This window comes from Haliotis asinina, chromosome 11 (genome assembly GCF_037392515.1).
Source record: "Haliotis asinina isolate JCU_RB_2024 chromosome 11, JCU_Hal_asi_v2, whole genome shotgun sequence".
NCBI lineage: Eukaryota > Metazoa > Mollusca > Gastropoda > Lepetellida > Haliotidae > Haliotis > Haliotis asinina.
The window spans coordinates 1201488-1225397 of NC_090290.1; the positions used below are offsets into that span (position 1 = coordinate 1201488).

At 41.3% G+C, this 23910-nt stretch overlaps 1 protein-coding gene across 1 annotated transcript; it reads left to right on the plus strand.

Annotated features, from left to right (window-relative positions):
* Positions 1-13544: 13544 nt before the first annotated feature.
* Positions 13545-14648, plus strand: LOC137256412 (probable G-protein coupled receptor 139). Its single transcript, XM_067794255.1, has one exon. The coding sequence runs from the start codon at positions 13545-13547 to the stop codon at positions 14646-14648; it is 1104 nt and encodes a 367-aa protein (XP_067650356.1).
* The last annotated feature ends 9262 nt before the right edge of the window (positions 14649-23910 follow it).

Consider the following 23910-nt stretch of genomic DNA (forward strand, 5'->3'; position numbering starts at 1 on the left):
GAGCTTCACACATTGTACCCATGTGAGGAATCGAACCCGGACTTTCGGCGTGACTAGTGAACACATTACCACAAGGTTACCCTATCTCCTAGCAGAAATGTTTAAACCCGTTGGGATAGAATACTGTATCAAGACTGATATGAGCGTTTTAAAACGCCATAAAATAGTGATGACGACGTTTTTTGCTAACATATAACGTAAAACATGGAAAAAATAGATAGGGATCGATAAATACAAATATTGAAATTTTGGATCATGATCTATATTCATTGACACACTGATAAAATATCAATCATAAACATACAAAAAACGTATTTTGTCCAGTATAGTACTGAAACAATACCATATTTATGAAGAATATGTGTTATGAATTTCGACATTTACAGTTGAATCAGTTGTTGATTGATATGACGTAGAAGTCGTTGAAATCGACGAAGTTTATTGAACAACGCACAAATGAGTTTTACAAGTCGATATTCCTAATATCTGAATGATGTGTCCACTCGGTTATCACAAAGATAAGCGGTAATCCATCTGGTAAAATGAGCATAACACTGTTATGATTCTTTTCATTCTTTGGACAACTGAACTGACAAAACCGTTTATCAGATGCAAGTGGCATTTCGAGCAGAACTCAGACAGCTTACTGTCTTTTGGACCTACTGTTTTACAGATAAACTGGGCGCCTGGACAACGTCAACGGTGAGTTGTTTGATCTGGGAGTAGTTCTATAAAAGACTGCATGCCAGAGTTCCGCAGACCAAGAACGTGCCATCTTTGAGCAATTCTCAGCTGAGGATGACCTATATTTACGTATCAACAACGTAATTAATTACGTTTCCAAGATTTCGAGAAGAAAGAACAATTTACCGGTAGCTCGGTTTCATCGTAGCACGTGTAAATCTAAATTCAATGAGTTATTCACCCGACAGATCAACATATTCACACAAACAAATCCAGCTATGTTTAATAATTTCAATATGCATTTAAAATTACATGAATATAAATGGCACTGAATGGCTATATTGAGATTAAAAACCACCTAGTGCGGTGCTGTTGCCCATGTACCGTGCCGGGCGAGCCACAGTGGAAATATAATAATTAATGATGACTCACTTGTGACCTGGCACTGCATGTATATTCAGTCTGGCGACGCTTATGAATAAAGAGGGAAGCAAGCTTCATTTACTCTTGTGAAGGTAGATCAACGAGATTGTCCGTAAAAACAGATGTTTACTGAGACTCAACACGTGTGTTAATGTTACAACAGTCGTCCATCGATTAGAAACTATCCATCCATGACGAAGCATATTAGACATGTAAGAAAACTGCTTTCATATTGGGCACGACATGGGTCACCACCTAACACACGTATCTCATGTCCACAGTTTCTATGTACATTACACTTGATGATCAGATGCGTAGGCTTTGCCTTATATAGCAGTAGGCCTGTCGTCTACTGAGAGTTAGCGGTGAGTGAATCAAGATTTACCGTGGCACCGGCAGTATTTCTGACATAAAGCGATAAAATATGTCAAGTCTGTTATAAAAGTGTAAAGGTATGGGTTAAAATTGATCCTCTGTAACCCATGCTTGCCCCACTGAGCGACTGACAGGATCGTTAGTCGAACGTCCTATCCCATTTGTGTAGGTCAATACTCGTAGAGTTACACATTACTTGCAGACCGCCTCCAACCGGAAATAAATCCCCAAACTAAACCCAAACCATTGTACATATAAAGCTATACTTGAAAACAATTTTACACGCATTTTAACTCTACAATACTAATCACAGCAGTTTTAAACACGAGCTATGATCCACTAGCAGACAATGCACAGCTCTCAGACTGGACCGTAGACATGATGACATGCAGACTGTGTATACAGCGGTGCACCTTCAGATGACAGACAATCGTACGTTTGTCTGAAGCCTCTCTGCAATATCCACAGAGGTCTATATGTGGCAGAGTGCGGCTCGGACAATTCACTGGTTGACATCAGGGCAGGCATTAGAGATACATTGGCACGCATGGCCAACGCGTCTGACCTGGAGTCCTCTTGCCTCTTGATCAGTCGAGTGAGTGACTTGGGTTTTATGCCGCTTTTTGCAATATTCCTGCAGTATCACGACGGGGACACCAGAAATAGGCTTCACATAGTGTATCCATATGGAGATGGAACCCAGGCCTTAGGCGTTACAAGCGAGTGCTTTTACCTCTAGACTACCCTACAACTCATATTATGCATGAAGAGAGATAAGGAACGAGACAAGACGCGTAGAGAAAATTACCGATTGAGGTTTGCTGTCAATTATATTTGAATTGCAGGCCAAAACATCTGGCAGAACCAAGTAAGACGTGCCTTAATGTAGTGTCGCTAATTGGCTCAAAAACCGATGATGCGGCCTTAAATCGTTTCGCACCCAAAAAAGTGGTGTTTGGAATTGGCTAAACTATGGCGTGTAACAGAATGTATAAAACATAACAACAGAAGAACTGCACGGAACGAACAGACATATCTGAAGTTAAAAAAATAGTTGTACTATATCATAAACTAGTGGGCAAAAGAAAGTGAACACTCTAATTAATGATCGATAAAATCAAAGCAAAACATACAATGTTTTTGAGTTATAGTACATTTAATGAAGCCAGCATTTGGGACAATGCACCAAGTGTGTCTATGAGAAACTCGTACCAGATGAAAAGCACGCGTCATGTATTGGGCAGAGGGGTGGGAAAATATCTCTGTCATGTCAAGTCTCAGGTCACGCATACACATGCTTAGTAAGGAGTGTGACTACCTCTGACCAGCACTCGCCCAGACTCGCCGTCTCACCCATGTCGTCAGCCCACGAACAACGTCTGTTGGAACCCTATTTCACTCGTTCCTGAGAGCGTCTGCAAATTCTTGTTGGTTCCCTGGGAGTCATGCTCATCTTCTCACCTGGCGTTCTAAGTGTTCTATGGGGTTTCGATCAGCTTGCTGACTATGAAGAACTTGGATATTCACTACTAATTTACTAACTTGAACAACTTTGCCAGAAATTCAAAATAAAAAGTGTTCATTTTTTTGCTCACACGTTTAGGACTATGGATACGAAATTAACAGTTTGATTTCTTTTCCAAGAACGGACAAACCCCACGGCTGATTTTATTTTGTTGTAGCAAACTCTTTTGAAACCGCCCCCTTAGCCCAATGACATGTTTGGAACATTTCAATGTCAAGTCTGGAAGAGGTATTTCTAGTGTCTAGCACGTGAAAATGCTGAAATATTGATGAAGTAAGCGGAAAAAAAATCAGGCAGGTATGGATACCCAGGTTTCTCACACTTTCACACTATTGAAGACGGGACCCTTGACTTCCGTCTCATGATGTGACTCTTTACGTATATTTTGAATGATCTCTGATGTGTGTAAGTAATATTGACCCTTGACTCTTCCTTACTGAATTGCAGCAAGTGCAAGAACGGCGTTACAATGACTTTTAAGTCAAATTATTGAAAAATGGTTATATAAAATAATTAGCATTGATCTCACATACCGCTTTGTTCTATTTTTGTAAGTCGGTGATGACTTTTTTTCTCTCGGTAGTGCGCCGTATGTTGCATGTCGGGAAATATATGCATGGATAATTACACAAAATGTACAGAGTCGTAGACAATGACGAACGTGGTGATGTTACGAGTGGGATGATGTTACATGTTGGATGATGTTACATGTTGGATAATGTTACGAGTGGGATGATGTTACATGTTGGATGATGTTACGAGTGGGATGATGTTACATGTTGGATGATGTTACGAGTGTGATGATGTTACATGTTGGATGATGTTACGAGTGTGATGATGTTACATGTTGGATGATGTTACGAGTGTGATGATGTTACATGTTGGATGATGTTACGAGTGTGATGATGTTACATGTTGGATGATGTTCCGTGTTGGATGATGTTACGAGTAGAATATTGGTGCGTGTGGGATGATGTTACATGTGACATTATGTTTCGAGTGGGATGATGTTACCAGTGGGGTGATGAAACAGTTACGTGTGTGATGATGTTACGAATGTGATGTTGTCACGTGTGGGATGATGAAACAGTTATGTGTGGGATGATGTTACGAGTAAGATGATGAAACAGTTACGTGTGTGATGATGTTACGAATGTGATGTTGTCACGTGTGGGATGATGAAACAGTTATGTGTGGGATGATGTTACGAGTAAGATGATGAAACAGTTACGTGTGAGATGATGTTACGAGTAGGAAGATGAAACAGTGACGTGTGGTAACTTCTTTGAGTGGCATGTAGAAGTTAGGGAGTAATATAAATGGATTAACAACTTTATTCAGGTGATGCGGCGTTTCGATACATAATAAAAAAACCCAGACTCTTACATATACAGTAAAATACTTTTATAACGAACTACAAGGGATCACGAAATTAGTTCGTTATATCCGTAGTTCGCTATTCGCGAAAATCCATTGAAAGAACAGTAAAGTATTCTACTGTATACATATATAGTACTTACTTAACTAATTGTGTACATATATATCAAGATTAATGTCTTTGTAGCTTATAAGAAGTATGCATGTATGTCTGTACATGTATATATATCCTGTTTTCCACATTACTCATACCATCTTAACAACGATACAAGAATCTGTATCGAAACGTCGCATCATCTGAATAAAGAAGTTGTCCCAAAAAGCTTGTCCTTAGAGTTACGAGTGTGACGATGTTACGTGTGTGATTATGCTACGTGCGGGGTGATGTTACGTGTGTGACGATGTTACGAGTGGGATTGTGCTACGAGTTGAATGAATGAAACTGTGTGCAGACTGCTCGGAGGGAGATTATAAGTTCCTCTCACCGGTATAAAACCAACAATCTGGGATGATACGATGCATTTGGAGAAGAGTATGATATTCATGATGATTGTTTCTCTACGTCTGGTGAAATTGTCGTCATACGATGCCTGAGTAATGAATATGTGGCAGTGAGGAAACTGATGCTAAATGCTGAGCCCTCTGCTTGCTTTGAATCGTGAAGATTGATACGCATGCACATTTTATAACCAATTCAACAGTTCATTATACACATCAATCCCATTTGGCGGTGACGAGAAACGCTATCACGCATGAAAAAACACTGTTGGCATCAGAGTTGGGCGAACTAATAGGCTCAATAAAAAGTGTTTAGTTAGTTTTAAGCATGTTTTAGGGTCGACCTTATCGTGTTGGTTCCATACTTCAATATTTTTCAGTTGTCACGCTATTCAGAGATTCTCGGGAGCCTGTGGATTCTGTGACTTCATCTCCTTACACGTGGGGGGAGTTGGGTAGCCTATGTTGGGTAGCCTATGTTGGGTAGCCTATGTTGGGTAGCCTATGTTGGGTAGCCTGGTCACGTGGAAGACGTGATAGTGCTGGAACATTGCTAAAGGCGACGTAAAACACAATCCACACAATTCAAATTCACTCACTCAAGAAACAACCTTTACTTACGTTAGCAATCGAACCCGGATCCAAGCAAACGCTGTAATCACTAGGCTACCCAAGCACCCGTTGCACACCCGAAATGGGCTTGATACACTGTGCACATGTTTGGAATCTTAACCCGGGTGTACGGTGTTAGGAACGAACGCTTTGAACACACATCCTCCCCCTCCGTGAAGTTGCATTGCTTATGCACAGCGGCTGCTGCGATACTATTACCATCACAATGTTTATTTGCAATAATCTCGTTATCACTGTTCTTGTATGATATGGCATTGAAACTCTATTGCCATAGTGGTACCTTGCAGTGATTGACTTCACATATTTTAATACATTTGTTAATTATATCATATTGCTGTGGTGGTTGTTTTCTCATCCGGTTCTCTAACGGTCTTAAGCACTTTTGACCTTTTAGTTCAAATTTAGAACATTGTGCACACGTTCAGACCTTGTTCGTGGTCGAGTGGAGAGAATGCGAGGTTGACGGTTCGATTCCCGGTGCCGTCACACCAGACGGACATTAAACACCGGTAGTCTAGACAGAGGAGCGGTAGGGCAGCCGAGTAGACAATGTAAACACTCAGACACACACACGCACGCACACACACACACACACACACACACACACAGAGACGGACATTAAACACAGGTAGTCTAGACAGAGGAGCGGTAGGGCAGCCGAGTAGACAATGTAAACACTCAGACACACACACGCGCACACACACACACACACACACACACACACACACACACACACACACAGACACACACACACACACACAGACACAGACGCGTCTTTAACGTACACACACACACACACACTGTCATATCTGTCAAACCACAATAAAAACAACCAGACATAATCATATCTGACATTAGGTGCTTCAGTAAAACTGAAACAAAAACTCCCCTCACGCCCAATCATGTATAACGTCTTACTAAACCAACTTAAATTGATCTTATGTAAGATCTGTATTGACTCTTTTTTTCTTCTAAGGAAAATCATACACGCCGATATTGACAATATTCCTACCCTAGGATCAATAGATTTCAGCTCTATAGGACAGTGACTGGGCCAGTTTGACGGAGATCGTCCTTGCTACATTCTCATTAAAGTCACACACTGCACAGAGTCCGCTCGTCTCGCGTGGGTTGTGTTGCAGACTGGCTTGAGATAATTCAGGTATCTTCTACACCACTCATGTTTTTTGACATCCAAACGTGTACTTGACCACGGAATCGGTTCACGCCCAAGTCTGATAAAAGTAAGTAATAATAGCATTTTTAATTCTGGACTTCATTTACATCCGTGTTGTGGTATATGTGTGTACAGGGTAGGATAGACAACGTGCATGTGGATCATTTGGCTTGGATATAAATTGTATGCTACATCTAGTATGTATCATATTTATATTTATCGTCAATGATATATGCACAATTCCAAAACTTCATGTATGTATATACTGTATATATAATTATGTATTGTATCATTATAAACGAGAGTGGTTGAAGACAATTTAGAAGGGAAGGCAACATAATATGTAAACATCGTTTGTTAAGTTTCGGTTGACATTTAAAGGCAAGTAAACTTTTTACAGAATACTCAAACTGAGTACAGTTTAACTTGTGCAGGCGTTTATCTGGTCATGAAATCGGTTTGGTAACTTATGGTTATGTTTTGGTCTTTTTTCAGTTATTTTTGAAATATTAAACTAAAACTAAAATCTCAATCGTAAACACAGTTAAATGGATCATTTAAGAAAACAACAATAGAAGCTGATGGAAACATAAACTTTAACCCCTGTTTGTTCCACTGGAAATCTCAAACGCTACAAGTGCGGGAGAAGTTGAAATGTGTTTATGAATGTTAACATGAACATTCAAATGGTTGACATCTTTATTGTCGTATTGTGTTGAGGGAGGGAGAGAGAGAGAGAGAGATAGAGAGAGAGAGAGCGCGGAGAGATAGAGAGAGGAGAGAGAGAGAGGCTGAGGGAGAGACAATGAGAGAGAGGGAGAGGGAGGGAGGGAGAGGAGAGAGAGAGCGGAGAGATAGAGAGAGGAGAGAGAGAGGAGAGAGAGAGAGGGTAAGGGAGAGAGAATGAGAGAGAGGGAGAGAGAGGAGAGAGAGGGTGAGAGAGAGAGGGAGAGAGAGAGAGAGTGGAGAGAGGGAATACTTGTGCTACAGTGCTAACCTGTTCCAGTGTGCATGTTGACGTCACTCCCCTCGGTCACACTATCCACTGCCAAGCGTCAAGGATACATGTCCTATATGTGAACACCGCTAATGATATAAGTGAATCATGCAAAATCATACTGCAGTTAACGGATTCAGCTTAGTGGGTTTCATTGGGGAAACGCTTGAGGCGAACTGACACGAGATTCCGTAGTACACAAACGAGGTTAGAGGAGCTTGAAAGGTTGCCATAAGCCATGGCTGTACACATGTGTAGTAGACCTCTCAACGTTAGAATAGCAGCACCCCGTGGGTCATCTGGCTCAGGACATAGTTTCTGCTACTTATCGGGTCTAATAATAATGTTATTCCAGTTGAATGAACCCTAGATGACTTGATGGTTTTCAGTTATCCATGCTTGTCGTAAGAGGGATCTGTGGACAGACTCGCTGACTTGGTTGACACATGTCATCACTTCCCAGTTTCATCGATCGATATTCCATTAATATGACTGCGGGAAAAGGATGTCATTCAATATACATGTGAGGGAATCCAACATGGGTGTGACGAGAAAATTCTATAATCTCTATTCTACCCCACCAACCTCAATGCTCATAATGTTGAACACTGGTTTGTCTGGTCCAGACTCGTTTATTTATAGAGTGTCTCTACACATCTGGTATACTGCTGAAGGCGGCATTAAACAACATACAAACAAGCTGACGGCAGATGACAGTAGACCAGTGTCCGATAGTGTCAGCAAACACTGACACCCCTGATGACATCACACATGAAATATTCAAACATAATTCCATCCATCCATATTCTGCAAACCTCGTCCCATGTTATAATTTGACGTAACTCAATGCATGTGTTTTTATAAATAACTGTTAATCGATAGTTTATTACTCATGGATACCAGAAAAAAGCCCGATCGCAAACAATAAATCATGTTTTTTCCCACATGTACGAGGATATATATGGTCGCGCGCACGTGTTGTGCATTCCTACACATCAGATGCCAATACAGACATAGGATTGAATTGGTGTTTTTACACTTATTTAATTCAAACATGTACACTATACTGACTAGGCTTCCCATCACCCTTTTAACAATGTTACCAGGTCTTTATTTGTGTATGTTTGGTGTTAATTGTGAGGAAACCATATGACATGTATGATGCAGTTGTCTATGTGTCTGTTCTCAAATCGTCTTTAAATGGAGACGCCTTTACATTCTTGGCTTGGCTGATTTCAGTAACAGAAAATAACATACACGTATATTCAGAATCTGAAGTTCTGAACTTCTGAAGTTGTCTGTCGTATTTTACATTATATGATATACATCTGCTCCCACACGGTCAGAAACGCAGTGTTTGATATATTGTTACGAGTGTGTATTTTCTGTATATTTTGCTATTAATTAAGTAATAATTGTTATTGGTTCACAACATTTAGTGGTTTTTATAATAATTATGATGGGTCACATTCGTTGTAATGGTCAACACTTTTAGCATTCTGATTTTCCGGAATTTATCTGCTCCTAGTTTTCTATATGTTTACTTCCGGGAGACCTTTTCGAGGGCATTCTACTGTGTTGACGATGTTCGTAATTGCCAGAACTTTCGGGAAATGACTTAGTATATATATAAAAGCTGGTTGCCGTGTTGAGGGCGACACTCATTCATATTAACTGGAGGATACATTACTGCCAACGCTTGATCATCAAAACCCGTCAACACCTGACCTACATTATCCGCTGTCAGACCGATCGCTGTGTTTACATTCTGCATAGCTGATTCTCTCTCACACCAAGACTTTGGTGAGTTTGCTACTAAATATATTTTGTGACCCATTGCCTTAGATTTTGTCTCACTTATATTGTATTTGAAATCTGTATTGTGAAATTGACTTTGTATACCTTGCTCTCGTTGCATAATAATACTATTTGAACGTTTATGACTTGTCTTTGTTCTGTTGTACTGGTTCACAAGGGGATTTCTTAAACCGTTTGTAACGATAAATTCTTAACCGTAAGAATATGATAGTGTAAATTTAAAAAAAAAATATTCCAATAAATTACCACGTGTTAAGTTTTCTTCTGAACTGTGATAATTAACGTCTCTCGGGAAATGTTTCTTAATGTCGATGTTTCATGAAAGCATTGCAAGACAAACGAGTGGCTGCTTGTTGGAGTTGGTTTAATATTCCACTCAAGTTTTGGGTACAACCTCCCCGAAACTCACAAATGTTTGTATGTTCAAAATGTATACTATATGTGTCTAATAAATACCTTAATAATTTTCAATAAAATACTACGGTGAATGAACTTAAGTTTTCTCATTAGAAGATTTATCTTTGATATGACGCAATACCACCCTCCAGGCGTCTCAGTGTTGTAACATTTTCAGTGTTTTACTAGTTATTTTCTAAAATGTTTAGTTCATTTTTCAGTTTGGGGAAAACAAGATTCCACTTGTTTTGCTGACTTTATGAATAATAAACCTCGTCGAAGCCCAGTCGTTGGTTTCGTCATACTGTTTTTCATGGTAGGTTCTGTGTAGTCAGTGTTATTATGTGATGCGACTAGCATGTGCAGCCAGGAAATAATGTGGTTAATAATTTGGCATATTCGTTTTGAAGCAGATCATGGTAATTTTGTTGGATATCTGCGCAGGACATCGAAACTTGGTTGAAATGTCACGGTTCAGTTACGAAAAAAGGTCGACGTCCAATGCATTTGACCTCGAACCAGTTAACGGTGGATTAAAACAGACAAGGAAATAATCCAGTGTTTTCACACCGCGATAATTCGGATTATGCGGTGGAGAGCACAGGCAATAGGAAAAAATTACTTTGTTCGTTCATTTTATTTCGTATACAAAATCATCCAGTATGAAGTAGGTGAGATGCGGCTTTTGCACACTCTCTGGTTTATCTGAAAAGATGATTTATTACCTCTTTTTGCTAGGACTCCGTATCTACTTTAGACCACTCTACTGCTGTATAGATATTGTTAGAATTGTTAACAAAATACATTCAACGATATGCAAAACATAGTAATGTACGTTGTTTTGATCTGATATATCTGTTCCAGCCACATTGTGAAATAAGTCCTTTCGCGAAAAAGATATTTAATGGAATGATGTGGACGGGGTTTGTCAGGTTTTGGCTGCTCTGGACACAGCATGTGTCGAACTAACAGGTGTAAATGCTTCAAATCCACGCGGAAGTGTAACTATCGCTGCTGCCTCACTAGTTTTAACTGTTAGTGACAGTAAGTGATGTTGAAATTGTCATCCAGTTTTTTAGATGAAGCTATTAAGTGAAGCTCCATGAAATGACTGAAGTATGTCGATTGTTGTTACACAAATGATGCGAAATGTCTGACCCTCTTAGTGACTTCACGAAATGGCTGAAATGTTCAGTCACTGCACGAAATGACCGATTTCACAATCTGACTGTGACATACCTGTTTATACTTTAATGTTTTTCTTAGTGACATATTGATGTAAGGTATTGACAAGGTGGTTATGTGTACTTGGACATGGCGATGGGTGTGGTCACCTTTCACCATCCCGATGTCTTTGACAGTTGACACAGTGGAGTTACACGTCGTTTCTGTGCACATCCGGGATAGCTAATTTCCCTTCACTGGGTTCATACATCCACTAAGACATTGACATCTTCCACTATGAAGAAATCTATGATTTAACTCTGCATTTGCAATTGAATGCAATCTATCGTGTGTCCGTTCCTTATATATCCTTGAATGAAAATAGGTTAATCACTGTGAAATTCACTATCTACGTGGTTGAAAGTGTTAAAACAACACCTTCAACATCAAAGCTTACCGCGGATCGACTTCGTGTCCATAGGGAAATTCTCGACTATAAACCTTTTGTCGATGTAACCATGGGTTAAACACACACACACGCACGCACGCACGCACACATACTTCGTGATGTAGTTGCAGTATTGTGTGATGGAAACACACCAACTCACCTCTGGAACAATTACCATCAACAACCTCATGGTTCCATCATTAATGGCTTGACCAATTTCATCATTACGTGTAAAAGGTTTTTCTAGCATTAAACAGCAACGACTAGTGCATTTGCATCCAGGTGCACATGCCATGAGACAATTTCATCAATGTTTTATCTAGATCGGTCGTTACAAGCCTTTACGTGAAACCGCGCCAACCTAACTTAACCTAACCTGAAAATATGTACATGCTATGGATGTGTTTCATATACAGCTATGATACCGTATCAGTTACTATTATCGTATCACATACCTCATCATGGAACAACAATGCCAGCTTCCATTGTGACCAACCATTAAACATTACAGATGTTAGATTTATTCCGATGGAGTCGAATTCGCCCTTGGTTTCGTCTGTAAAGAAGGTGTTGATATGCCTTGTTTCTAGAATGTGGATCAAACAATTACTTCAAACATGGGTGTATAATTTCTTGAATGCTATATGTTCCAGTGTTTTTATTACTCTCCATCTTGATGACTATTTGTAATGCTGCACAGTTTCCACATTAAAGAATCATGTCAAAATATACAATCTATGCCATTCTGACTTTGGTGCAAGAATTATGATGCTGACATTTCAAGGGGCAGGTTGCCCATATAACAGTCCACTCTGTAGGGTATGTAATAATACATTATCTGTGGCATTGGGTTCGAATCAGGGATTACCTCTAATATCATTTTTTGTTTATTTTTACCGCACCGGTATGTCTCACAAAATGTCTAACTGAAATACTGCTTTTTAAAAAATAATATTTACGAAAGTATTTTGTTAGAACGCGACTCTCTCACCGGTGCGCTGGAGTAGCTTGGTTAACGTTTGCTCGTCCACCGAGACCGGGTTCGATTCCTAGCATGTGTACAAAGAGTGAGGATCATTTCTGGTATCCCCCGTCTTGATATTGCTGGAATATTGCTAACAGCAGCGTAGAACTACACTCACACAGAACATTACATCAGGTCCCCGTTATATCTGCACCTAGATACATGTAGAGATCTGGAGTGGAACTGGTTTCAGCAACCCATTTTGACAAGGGACTAACGGGATTGGGCTGTCGTATGCCATCGCATCCCATTGTGTAGATCGATGCAAATGGGGTGGATCAGTTGATTGTCTGATCCACCATTTACAGGCCGCCGTTAAATAGTTTAAATGTTGCTGAGTTCGGCGTTAAACAACACACAACAAACCTGTATCTGGATGGCTCTCGAATGACCTAACAGTAATTTCTTTCCTACTCCCTGTTTGCCAGTACGCTCGTCCATGAGGCTTCACTGGATTTTTGTTGGATAGTGTGATCGCTTCATCAGTGTGTATTGTCACCCCCCCCCCCCCCCCCCCCCCCCATCCCCCGGAGGTCCTACGTGCGTTGAAACAGAATTATACCTATCTCTCCTGACAAGCCAGTGTTTTGTACACTCCGTTACCGAATGAGTGAAAGAGAGAGAGAGAGAGAGAGAGAGAGAGAGAGGGAGGGAGAGAGAGTATGACATCACTGAGCATGAAAGGAGAGAGATAGATAGAGAGAACGAAACAGTGCCACTAGATTACGTTATTCCCAGAGACGGTGAAAGGGAGAGAGAGAGAGGGAGGGAGAGTATGACATCACTGAGCATGAAAGGAGAGCGAGAGATAGAGAGAACGAAACAGTGCCACTAGATTACGTTATTCCCACAGACGGTGAAAGGGAGAGAGAGAGACCGACATTCTTTATTGACAAACAATCAGAACATAATCTAGCGTATCGAATTCACTGTGATTTCATGGTTGTTTGTAAATTTCAGGATGTCGAATTTGTGATCAACACGTCAAATTATCCAAGACATAGGATGGACTTAAAATATAACGTATCTGTAGAATGGGTCAATGTCTCCGCCTGTCCAGTCATCGCGACCTCTGGCGAGTACGACAATCTTGTAACAGCTGCCTCTGTGATAAAACGTTTCTATATTTGGTCAGTGTTCGCATTTGGTTTCCCTGGCAACATCATCAGCGTTATTGTGGTCACCAGAATGTGTCAGCGACGTCTGACAACGTCGTTGTTCTACGTCGGTTTGCTGGCAATGGTGGACAACATCGCCATTCTTCTGAAACTCGTGGAGAACCAATCCCAGAACAAGAGATTTGCCATGGACGACAGAAGTTGCCGAGGATTGTTTTTCTTGGGACTTGTCTTTTCCACGTACGCTAACTGGATACTTACTACCCTGGCAATAGAGAGATTCGTGGCAGTGAGGTACCCGTTCAAGATGGCGGTCAAGTGGACCGTGAGGAAAGGTCTGCTACTTATTTCTTGTGTATTTGTGTTGCTGTGCCTCATCCACCTGCATCTGTTGTGGACCGTCATTCACTATGAAGGATACACATGCACACTGACATTAGAAGGTTCATCCTTTAAGGCCTGGTTCTATGTCGGGTCCTTCGTGTACGCCATCCTGCCGGCTTCCTGTCTCTTCATCTGCAACATCCTCATCATCGTCTCCGTCAAAAGGTCGGCCAACAATCGACGGACTCTGTCAGAGAACCACTCGGCCACTGTTGTCATAAGGAGACTGGATGCACAGATCACAACGATGCTGGTGATTGTGGCGACAGTGTTTGTACTTCTGTCGTTTCCAAGATGTGCGTTCACGGCCGCATATGCGTACTGGAATCCATCTAGTTGTTCCATAGGTGAAGCGAGAAAATATTTCCTCGACGTCTTGACCACAAACATCGCCGACACTAGCCACGCCGTTAACTTCTACCTGTACTTCCTAGCTGGGAGAAGATTCAGGAACGCGTATTCCTCTACTATTCGGGAAATGTCTTCTCGGAGAAAGCCCCCGCAAACAACCTCAGTGACCTGTTTAAAATCTCATCAGCAGTTGTATCACACCCACACAGACAGTAAACTCAGACGGCCATGTTCATTGAAGCCACTGTCCCTATAAGACCAGTTTGACCTGTTGGATTGTTGCCAACAAAAAACACACACTCACGCATGCACGTTCTCTCTCACACACGCACGCATGCACGCGCGCACATACGCAGGTGCACGCATCCTACCCCCAGGGACACACACAAACGCGCGCACACCTCCCTTCGAGGGGGTTTGTTGATGATATGCCAGGAGTTTACACAATTCCATCCCAGACAAGGTGAAATGTTGATTTTGATGAGATGTCTTACAAGGATTAAAAAAAGCATCACTTCAACGCATGAGAAGTCACCTTCCAGTTGAAACTGTACAGCAAAGAACATGCACTGTCTGGCTGTGAAAAAAAACTTTCGGAATTACTTTCGGAAATTGGCATTCTTTTTTAAGGAGTTTCAAGGTCAAGTCACTACGCCACGTCTTGACGATGGGACATCGAACATCGCCATTGAAATAACGCACGCTGGAGATTGCCTGGTCGTCAGAGCAAGATATCACTGCGTGCAGCTCGTCAAAACTAAACAGACATAACCAATGACTGGCCCCGTACATTTAGGCCTCGAAAAACATATAAATAACGAACAAGTTTCTTTAGTCAGTGTCTGTGTGAAACAACATATCAAGATTGTTGTCTAGCAAACATGTCCCTCTTCCCATACAAATCAAGACAATACACATGGTATAGTTCAAACTATTATACATCACAATAACCTTCTGTTTCAATTGCTACTGAGTAAAAACGATGTATCGTGTAACTCGTTATATGTGTATACTTTTACTTTTCCACAACAATAGCCCATGTAATTAGTTGAATTTACACTTAAAAGTAACGCGAGTCAAGTAAAAAGTATACATGATACATATAATTTTCAACAGTAATTATAAGAAATACCAACAGGGTCAGATTAAACACAGATTGAAGTGAAGCCATTTCATTGGCTGCAAAGACTGATAGTATCATTCCATTTTGGAAAGGTAAAGGGGTTGACAAGAATAGGTGTTCTGGGAAGGTCATCTGTAGTCTGTGTTGCGTCGAATCGATGCTGGGATGGGGGTGGTGGTCCTCGGCGTGACGAGCGAATGCTTTCACTACAAGGTTACACCACCCCACACGTTCCAAGAAGTTCCAAACTCTATTTAAGGCCTGTCAGCATTGGAACTGACAGCTTCGATGACTTGAATTCCCCGTTAATCATTTTGTTTCATAACTGTGATCGTGCAAGAATACAACGTTGACAAAATCAAAATACTCAGTATGATATCTCGTGACAAGGAACCTGTATGACATTTACGTTAGTGTAAATTATTAGAAATGAATTCTTAATTCAGTAATATTCTCAGCAACATTCCAGCTATATGGCAACGGTCTGAAAATAATGGACCAGACAATCCAGTGATAAACATCACGAGCATCGATATAGGTTGTTGGGATACGATGAAATGATCCCGTTAGTCAGGTTCACTGACTTGGTTGACGTATATCGTCGTATGTCAGTAGCGTAGATTGATGGTCATGCCGTCGATCACTGGATTGTCTGGTCCATTTACAGAACGCCCACATATGCACTACGCACATAAGGAAACTGTGCATACAAAAATTTAAAATCTAAATTTATCAACCCTGTGTAGACACATAAGGATTAGATACATGTATCCAGCATGCATGCACGTGCCAATTTCCGTGACGTCAGCGGTTTCGTCCTTGAGACGTGCAATACGTTGTTGCACGTGCATTCCGGGAATGAGAAACAGAGCAAATGAATACCACACAATACTGTCACTTTGGAATGCTCAGCCCCGGCCCAAGCGATCAAAGTTAAAAAAAGTAAACGCCTATTGAAACGCATAGCATGCAAAAGCAAACGTCTGCACAACGTCATGAGGCCATTAGGATGGTCCGTGGGGGAATGGCTTCACTTATCCACTGCCACCGGAACACCATTTCTGCACTACTGAGACGCTAGCAAACACAAATGACGTCATCGATCGGCCATGTTCTGGACGTTCACGTGTAACAAAACCAAGACAGGACAGATGGATAAGGGTGATCCATCTTCGTCACAGGTTTCAGACTGCAGTGAGGGCTACTCTGACCATCCCAGGACTTCGCCGTATTCACCCCAACACAGTTCCACGACAGTTACGTCATCACTGGATCAGACCACGACGTCCCGTCATACGATCTATCCTGACACAACGTTATCGACAAGGTCGCCGAATATGTTGCCGAAATCATGTCCACAGACCCTTGTTTTGGTGGAGAAATGTTGTTTTTACAGATGTGTCCACGTCCCATAGTGATGGACGTCAACGTGCCTACAGACGCATGGGGGGACGTTTTGCACAGGCCTGTGTCTTTGAGAGGAATCGCTTTCGTGGTGGTTCCGTGACGGTTTGGGGTGGAATACCAGCACGCCCCCTAAACACCTTTGGTGATTGTTCAGCGCAGCCTGACTGGCGTGGGCTACAGAGATCAGATTCTTCGACCTGTGGCAATTTCTTTTCTGTAACGTCATGTCCCTGGGTTAACATTCCAACAGGACAATGCCCTCTCTCATATGGCAAAGGTTGCTATGGATTTCTTGCAACACCACAACGTTGACATGCTGCCTTGGGCTGCAAATTCAGCTCTCCTCGATAGAGCATGTTTGGGAAGAGATGGGTTGACGTCTACGCCGTCTTCCTTATTCACCAGATCACGTCCTTGGCCTTGCAACAGAACCTGAGAGAATCGGGACATCCCATCAGCCTTCCCTTCCTTGCACGTTTGATAAGCTCTATGCGTCGTCGATGCACTGTTGTTCTCAATGCCGATGGTGGACATACCCGTTACTGAGCTTGTGACATGGTCGTTTGACTCCTGTCCCGCTTGTGGACTTGTTATGGTTTCATGATCTCGTCATTAAAGTGTATATGTACCTTTGACATTGCTATCGTACTTATCAACTGGAATAATATTTTGCCAATGCACAGTTTCTTTATGTGGCTAGTATATACATGTATCTGGAATAGTGCGGCAATAAACAGCAAACAAATAGCCGTAGGTAAGTCATTGTATTTGAAGATGCAGTCGCCCACTGGATTGTCTATTCCCGACTCGTGTAGTTATAGACGCCTTCAGGTAGCTTTCATATTGCCGACTTCACCGCTTAACAAGAAAACAACTCTTCATAATGGCGAAAATGAAGGTTGAAGAGACATCGATCGAATAAATATCCTCTTACTTGTTTTTTTCGTCATAATCAATGGCATGTGCATTAAACATATTGTGATGTACATTCGCTGATCAACGCGATAGGAAAAATCTATGGTTTAATTGAACGAAACTAACACAGCGTGTCATCACAAGACGGAATGTTTTTCTTGTTTGTTTGTTTTTTATCCACGCACTCAGAAATATTCCATCTCTATGGTCTGTAATATATAATCATCAAGTCTGGACTAGACAATCCAGTGATCAAAGTCTTCAGCATCGTTATACGTAGTGGGCATATGATGACAAGTGTCAACCAAGTCAGCGAGCCTGACCACCCGATCCCGATCCCAGACAAGCCTGGGTTGCTGAAGACCCGGATGTTATGGGTACGATACTCCCACAATGATCAACTCTGTGGCGGCAAGGAAAGGCAAGAGATGCCGTTACTTCTAAGATCCTTCACTAATATATCAAACGTTCAATTTTTTCGGCGGAAAAATGTCTCAGTTCGACTCAAAATCACACAGTGACGCTGCAATGTGCCCTCGTTCTTTAACTGTAACAATTCACTGCAAAATTGTGCTTTATTACATTGTAAAGGGCGAACTGTATTTCATACTTAAAACCACGCAAACGCCATAGGTCTACATACGAACGTCTATTGGTGCTATTTAGGGAGCATATACAGTATGGTTCAAAATTATTGAGAATAGCTAAAGCATTTCATATTATTAAACGAGAACAAATCAGATAAAATTGAATGTATTGTGAAAGTGAACTGACCTTTTCATGTTGTGTAGGTAACAATTTAATATTTTATCAAGTCTCCTTGAGCTTCACGGCACAGTCTAAGACGGGTAGGCATACTTCCTATCAGAGAGGTTAGTGTCTCGTGAGTTATGCTGTCCCAGTATCGGACCACTTCTCTCTTCATGTCTACAATTTTTGTCAACCCCTTTTGATTCACACATTCCTTCATCATCCCCCAAATGTTCTCAATGGGATTTAAGTCAGGACTATATGCAGGAAATGGTAATGCAGTCACATTTTTCTCCTGAAACCACTGCTTGGCATGTTTTGCGGTGTGTTTAGGATCATTATCTTGCTGCAAAATCCAGTCATTTCCATAAAACACATGTGCACTTGGAAGGAGAAAATTATCTAATATGCTAGTGTAGCGTTGACTTGTCAGATTTCCCTCAAACACACACAGCGGGGTCGTTCCTAATAAGGATATCCCTCCCCATACATGAAACTTTGGGCTGTATTTAGGTCGTCGATACAACGGTGCTGACGCAGACTCTGTCCATATTTTCACATTATTGGGATATACCCATATTGAGCTTTCATCAGTAAAAATCACATTTTCCCAGTCAAAGTTTTCATGTGCCAAACACCACTCAACACGCCTGTCTTTATGTTCTTGTTTCATGAGAGGAGAAGGAATTCCAGTCTTTTTCTCCCATCCAAGATCAATCAAATTTCTTCTAACTGTAGATTTTGATACAACTGTTGATTCCCTTTCTATCATTTCATACCTGATGTTGGAGATGCTTGCCCTTTGCTTTTTAGACGCTAAAATTCCCAGTCGGACGCGATCTGAGAAGTCCAATTTTCTGGGTCTCCCTGCTCCTTTCTGGTGCCCAAAATCCTTTCCCTCTTTAAAATTCTTCCTAATCCTATACACAGTAGAAAGAGGAGTTCCTGTTCTCTGTGCCAATGTATTTACATCATCAATTCCTTGATTACACAACTCAAAAATCAACCTTCTTTTATCTTCAGCAGACATTGTTGACAGTGCTGAGGAAAATGACGTCTGCTACAAATTCAGGGGAGGTAACTCTAATTGTACTATACTCAGTAGGCCAAGATGAGTTACCTCCCTTATTCCATTACTTAGTTTTAAGTATCAGTGAATCAGTTGAGGTGTTAGGATAGCTCAAAGTAAGAAGAAAAATTCTCAATAAATATGAACCAGACTATAGTTTCTAAATGACGACATATATATGAAGTAGTGGGAAAAAGCTAGACATTTTGAAAAGCATAAAAATGAAATGAAATAATGTTTCAGTAAAATACATTCTATCTAAGTGACAGGGAAACTGGCATACGAAAGCAAGAGACGTTTTGCAAAGGTTTGTAAGTAAATATAAAACCTCATTCAAACATCCGGGTATTTTGTGTTAACTTATCAATATTTATTACTTTCATCCATTAATTATCCAGTTAGTATCCAGGAAGCACTGTTCTGTACTTGTAGAAGTTTGATGTTCGTGGCATTGAGAAGGGCATTCCTATAGTCAGACATGATGTGACACAGACTTGGATAACTGTCCTCAGACTGTCGTTGTCAAGATCGATGTTTCATGGACTTGCTGATCTTAAATAGATGGATGAAGACAGATCTGCATGGTGACTTAACATGGTTTTTCATCGTCATGTTTCTGTCGACCTTGACTCCCAGGTGTCGCACGTCGTTGCTTGGCTCGATATGACTGCCACTAATCTCAAGAGTTACAGCTGGGAATTTGGAACTGTTAAAAGTTTGTTGTGCTGTGCTGTTTGCATTTGCTGTCATGCCCTGTATCACTGAAAAATGGTCAAGCTGTAACTTGGAAGCAACTACTTGGGTAGGTTTTGTTCCTATATACAACTGGTTGTCGTCTGCGTATCCATGGAAGTTGACATTGTGTTGTCGGATGATATTTTTAATAGGCAGTATGTAAATGTTAAAAAGGAAAGGACCAAGGACAGCCCAGTGGGACACCATAGCGCAGTTCACTTTTTGTGATCTGGATCCCTCGATCTGTCAGTGAGGTACGATCTGAACCACTGCAGTGCAGAGTCGCCAGTACCAACTGTTTGTTCCAATCTCTGAAGCAAGATGTCATGGTCCACAATGCTAGATATATTGTAACTTGTTTGATTAATGTGGTACATGGTTCAGAGCTTCAGGGCAGAGGTAGCGACGGGGTAGCCTTGTGGTTAAAGGCTTTCGCTGGAAACCTGGTTCTGTTTCCTACATTTGTGCAATTTGTGAAGCCCATTTCAGGTATGCACCGCCCTCATATCGCTGAAATACTGGAAAATGTGCCGTATAACTATATTCACTCACTCAGTGACAGGTGAACAAACCAGCGTGTGAACAACAGACACGGGTAAGGTGACCTTTTGAATTTGGTACGGTTTTCAGTTCTATTTTTTCGTTATTTAATCTTACTGATGAAAGGATGAAACTAGGCTTGGAGGTGTTTACTGTAGACATCTGGAAGTCCACAGTAAGAGTGGGTGAGTGAGTGAGCATGGTTTATGACTGTTTTATCAATATTGTATCAATTTTACGGCGGGGGACATAAGAAATGGGTTTCACACATTGTACCTTTGATGGGAATCGGGTTTTCAGCATGTCGAGCAGACGCTCAAACCATTAGGGTACCCCAACACCTCCATAGTAAAACAATGGAGGATTGAATTACGAAGGAAACAACAGTGTAATAGAAATGACTGGATAAAAGCTCAAACGTTTAATCCAGATAAAAACATTTCTATTTCATGTTTCATGAATAAACAAATTCAACATTGTCAGTATCTCTCATTATCTGCGGTTGTTTGTGTTGTGTTAACAATGAGCGAACAAATTATTGATAGTTTATGCGATGGACGTCTCTTTGCGTTTCATTTCCGCCACATCAGCGATAGTGTTATAGTGTTATTTATGACATTTTAATAATTAAAATGAACTACAGCCAGCATCAACGCTGTGTCTGCAAGCAGACCCGGGAGAAATTCAAGCCTGACAGAACCACCCACATGTACAGTTGTCTGACAGCTACAACAATTTTCTCTCATACAAACCCGTAGTAATCAAAACAACCGTACTAGTCTTCAAAACGTAGTTCGGTGGACGAGGAGTCTGCTTGGAAGCGGAGGGTGTTTAGTTCGATCCCCATAGACTGTAAAGGATGGTTCTTGTTACCCTGCATGTCTGGTTTTGAGGGGAAAAGTCAAAGTCTGGTCGCCTCGGGTGAACAATCGTCTGGGTCGCCTTTTGAGCGTGATTCAATGAAACCAGGGTCATTTGATCCAGTACTCCTCGTCAATAGTCTGGTTTCGTCGCTGATTTCTGCCTGTTTCCAATGTATTGCCGTCGACGCTAATGGAATCCGCCCAGTTTTCATAGAAGTGTATTTTACAATAACTGTTGACATTGCAAATGCATTTACGTGTGTGATTTGTGCCCTGTCATCATGTTATTCCAGCTTTCGGTGGAACACGATTTTTTTCAAATAACCTTAAATAAATATGTCCGGAGTAACATACGGACGCCCGTACGAACACACGCAGGTATACATGAACTTGTATGCACGTTCCTATATACGACACCCAAATCTGACACAGAAACGACCGCTGTTTAATGACAGACAAGGCAGGATAGCAAGCAACGCTGCGATTTATTTTAGTAGGGCTCAAACCCGGACAGACGCTCCGTCCACTAGCTAGTGACCGGCTGAAGACCAGCCTGCATTCGGACAATACACCCGTGGAACTGATTCACTACGGCAACGGACTTGGACAGCCCATCAGTAGACGATCTGTAGCACGACTCCATATGGCATCAGAACTCACCGTCGCTTTCATGGAATGGCGTTGACCTGTCAGCACTGTGAACTCAGGTTACAGTGGGTTCGAAGTGGACGTGATTGGGGGACAGTTTTGTTTACAGACGAGAGTCGACGACTTATGTTCCGAAATGATGGACGAGTTCGTGTATACAGACGTAGAGGGGAACGACTGGCACCAAAGTGTGTCCAAAGGTGCAATCTTTTGGTGGAGGTGGAGTTGAGGTTTGGTGGGATTTCTGGTCATCATAAAACACAACTTGTCATTCTTCATGGAAATCTTACTGCTCAGAGGCACGGAGACGAACCCTTCAGGCCAGTTTGTAGAGACAACGGCAACCTCCACCAAAAAATCGACAGCAGCTCCAACAGGTTCTCATGGATATGTGTCACAGAATTGCTGCTGACGTCATCCGGCGACTAACGTCATCCACGAGGAGACGTGTTTTAGCATGTATCGATGCAACGGATCGCAATACACGGTAGTAAAGGCTTGGACATTTCCATAACTTGACTTGACACATCTTGCGAATGATCTGTGGTTGGGTAACATTTCATTTTGACTCCACGAGTCTTGTGCTTTATTCCCTGACCAGACCGGACATTGTTTATTCCGTTTCGTGCTTGGTGAAATTTTGTACAATAAAAAACATTTCTATCATATATGTCATGGTGTCGTCTTTGTGAGCCACAACATCAGGTGATAAAATTTCTTTTGTAGTTTACAAATGATTGTGGTTAGCGCTTTAGAACTACATTACGTGACATTTAACTTATCAGCAGTGGTAATAGTGTTCTGACAAAAATAGCCAGAGATTCCAAAGATGGCAGTTTTAATTTCGCTGTTCGACAGTCTAGCAACTGATAAGCAGCAAACTCGTCAGAAATGAGAAAAATCTGACAGATATCACGAGAAATCATAACATTAAAAACAAGTCTATATTTGAATGAAATAATTATTTGGTAGTAATTTCAGATTTCGTTAGTGTCAGTTCAAAGTGGAAAGTAAGTTCAGCAACGCTCAGAACATCAGTATGTCCCTCAGGGTTTGCGATTGTGCACTCTCTATTTATCTCTGAATGTAATTGTGCTCTAAACCCGCCTTAAACTGCAGGAATGACAGTCGGTCTCCATCCTTCTGTGCAGAATTGTTGAACTATGTGTAATAAATCAATTAACAATCCATTTTATTTGTGAACAAACACCCACTTTCCCCACTGACGCCAGGGAAAGGTTAAGTTCCATGATAATAGCCTCCTGTTGAACATGGTGCCATTATACTGTGCAAACATTGGGCGACATTAAAGCATTGCGTTAGACGATAAGTATGGGGGAGTGAGTGAGTTTAGTTTTACGCCGCACTCAGCAAACTTCCAGCTATATGGTGGCGGTCGTAAAGTCGGGACCAGACAATCCAGTGATCAATAACACGAGCAATAATTATGAATAATCCTACAGAAACC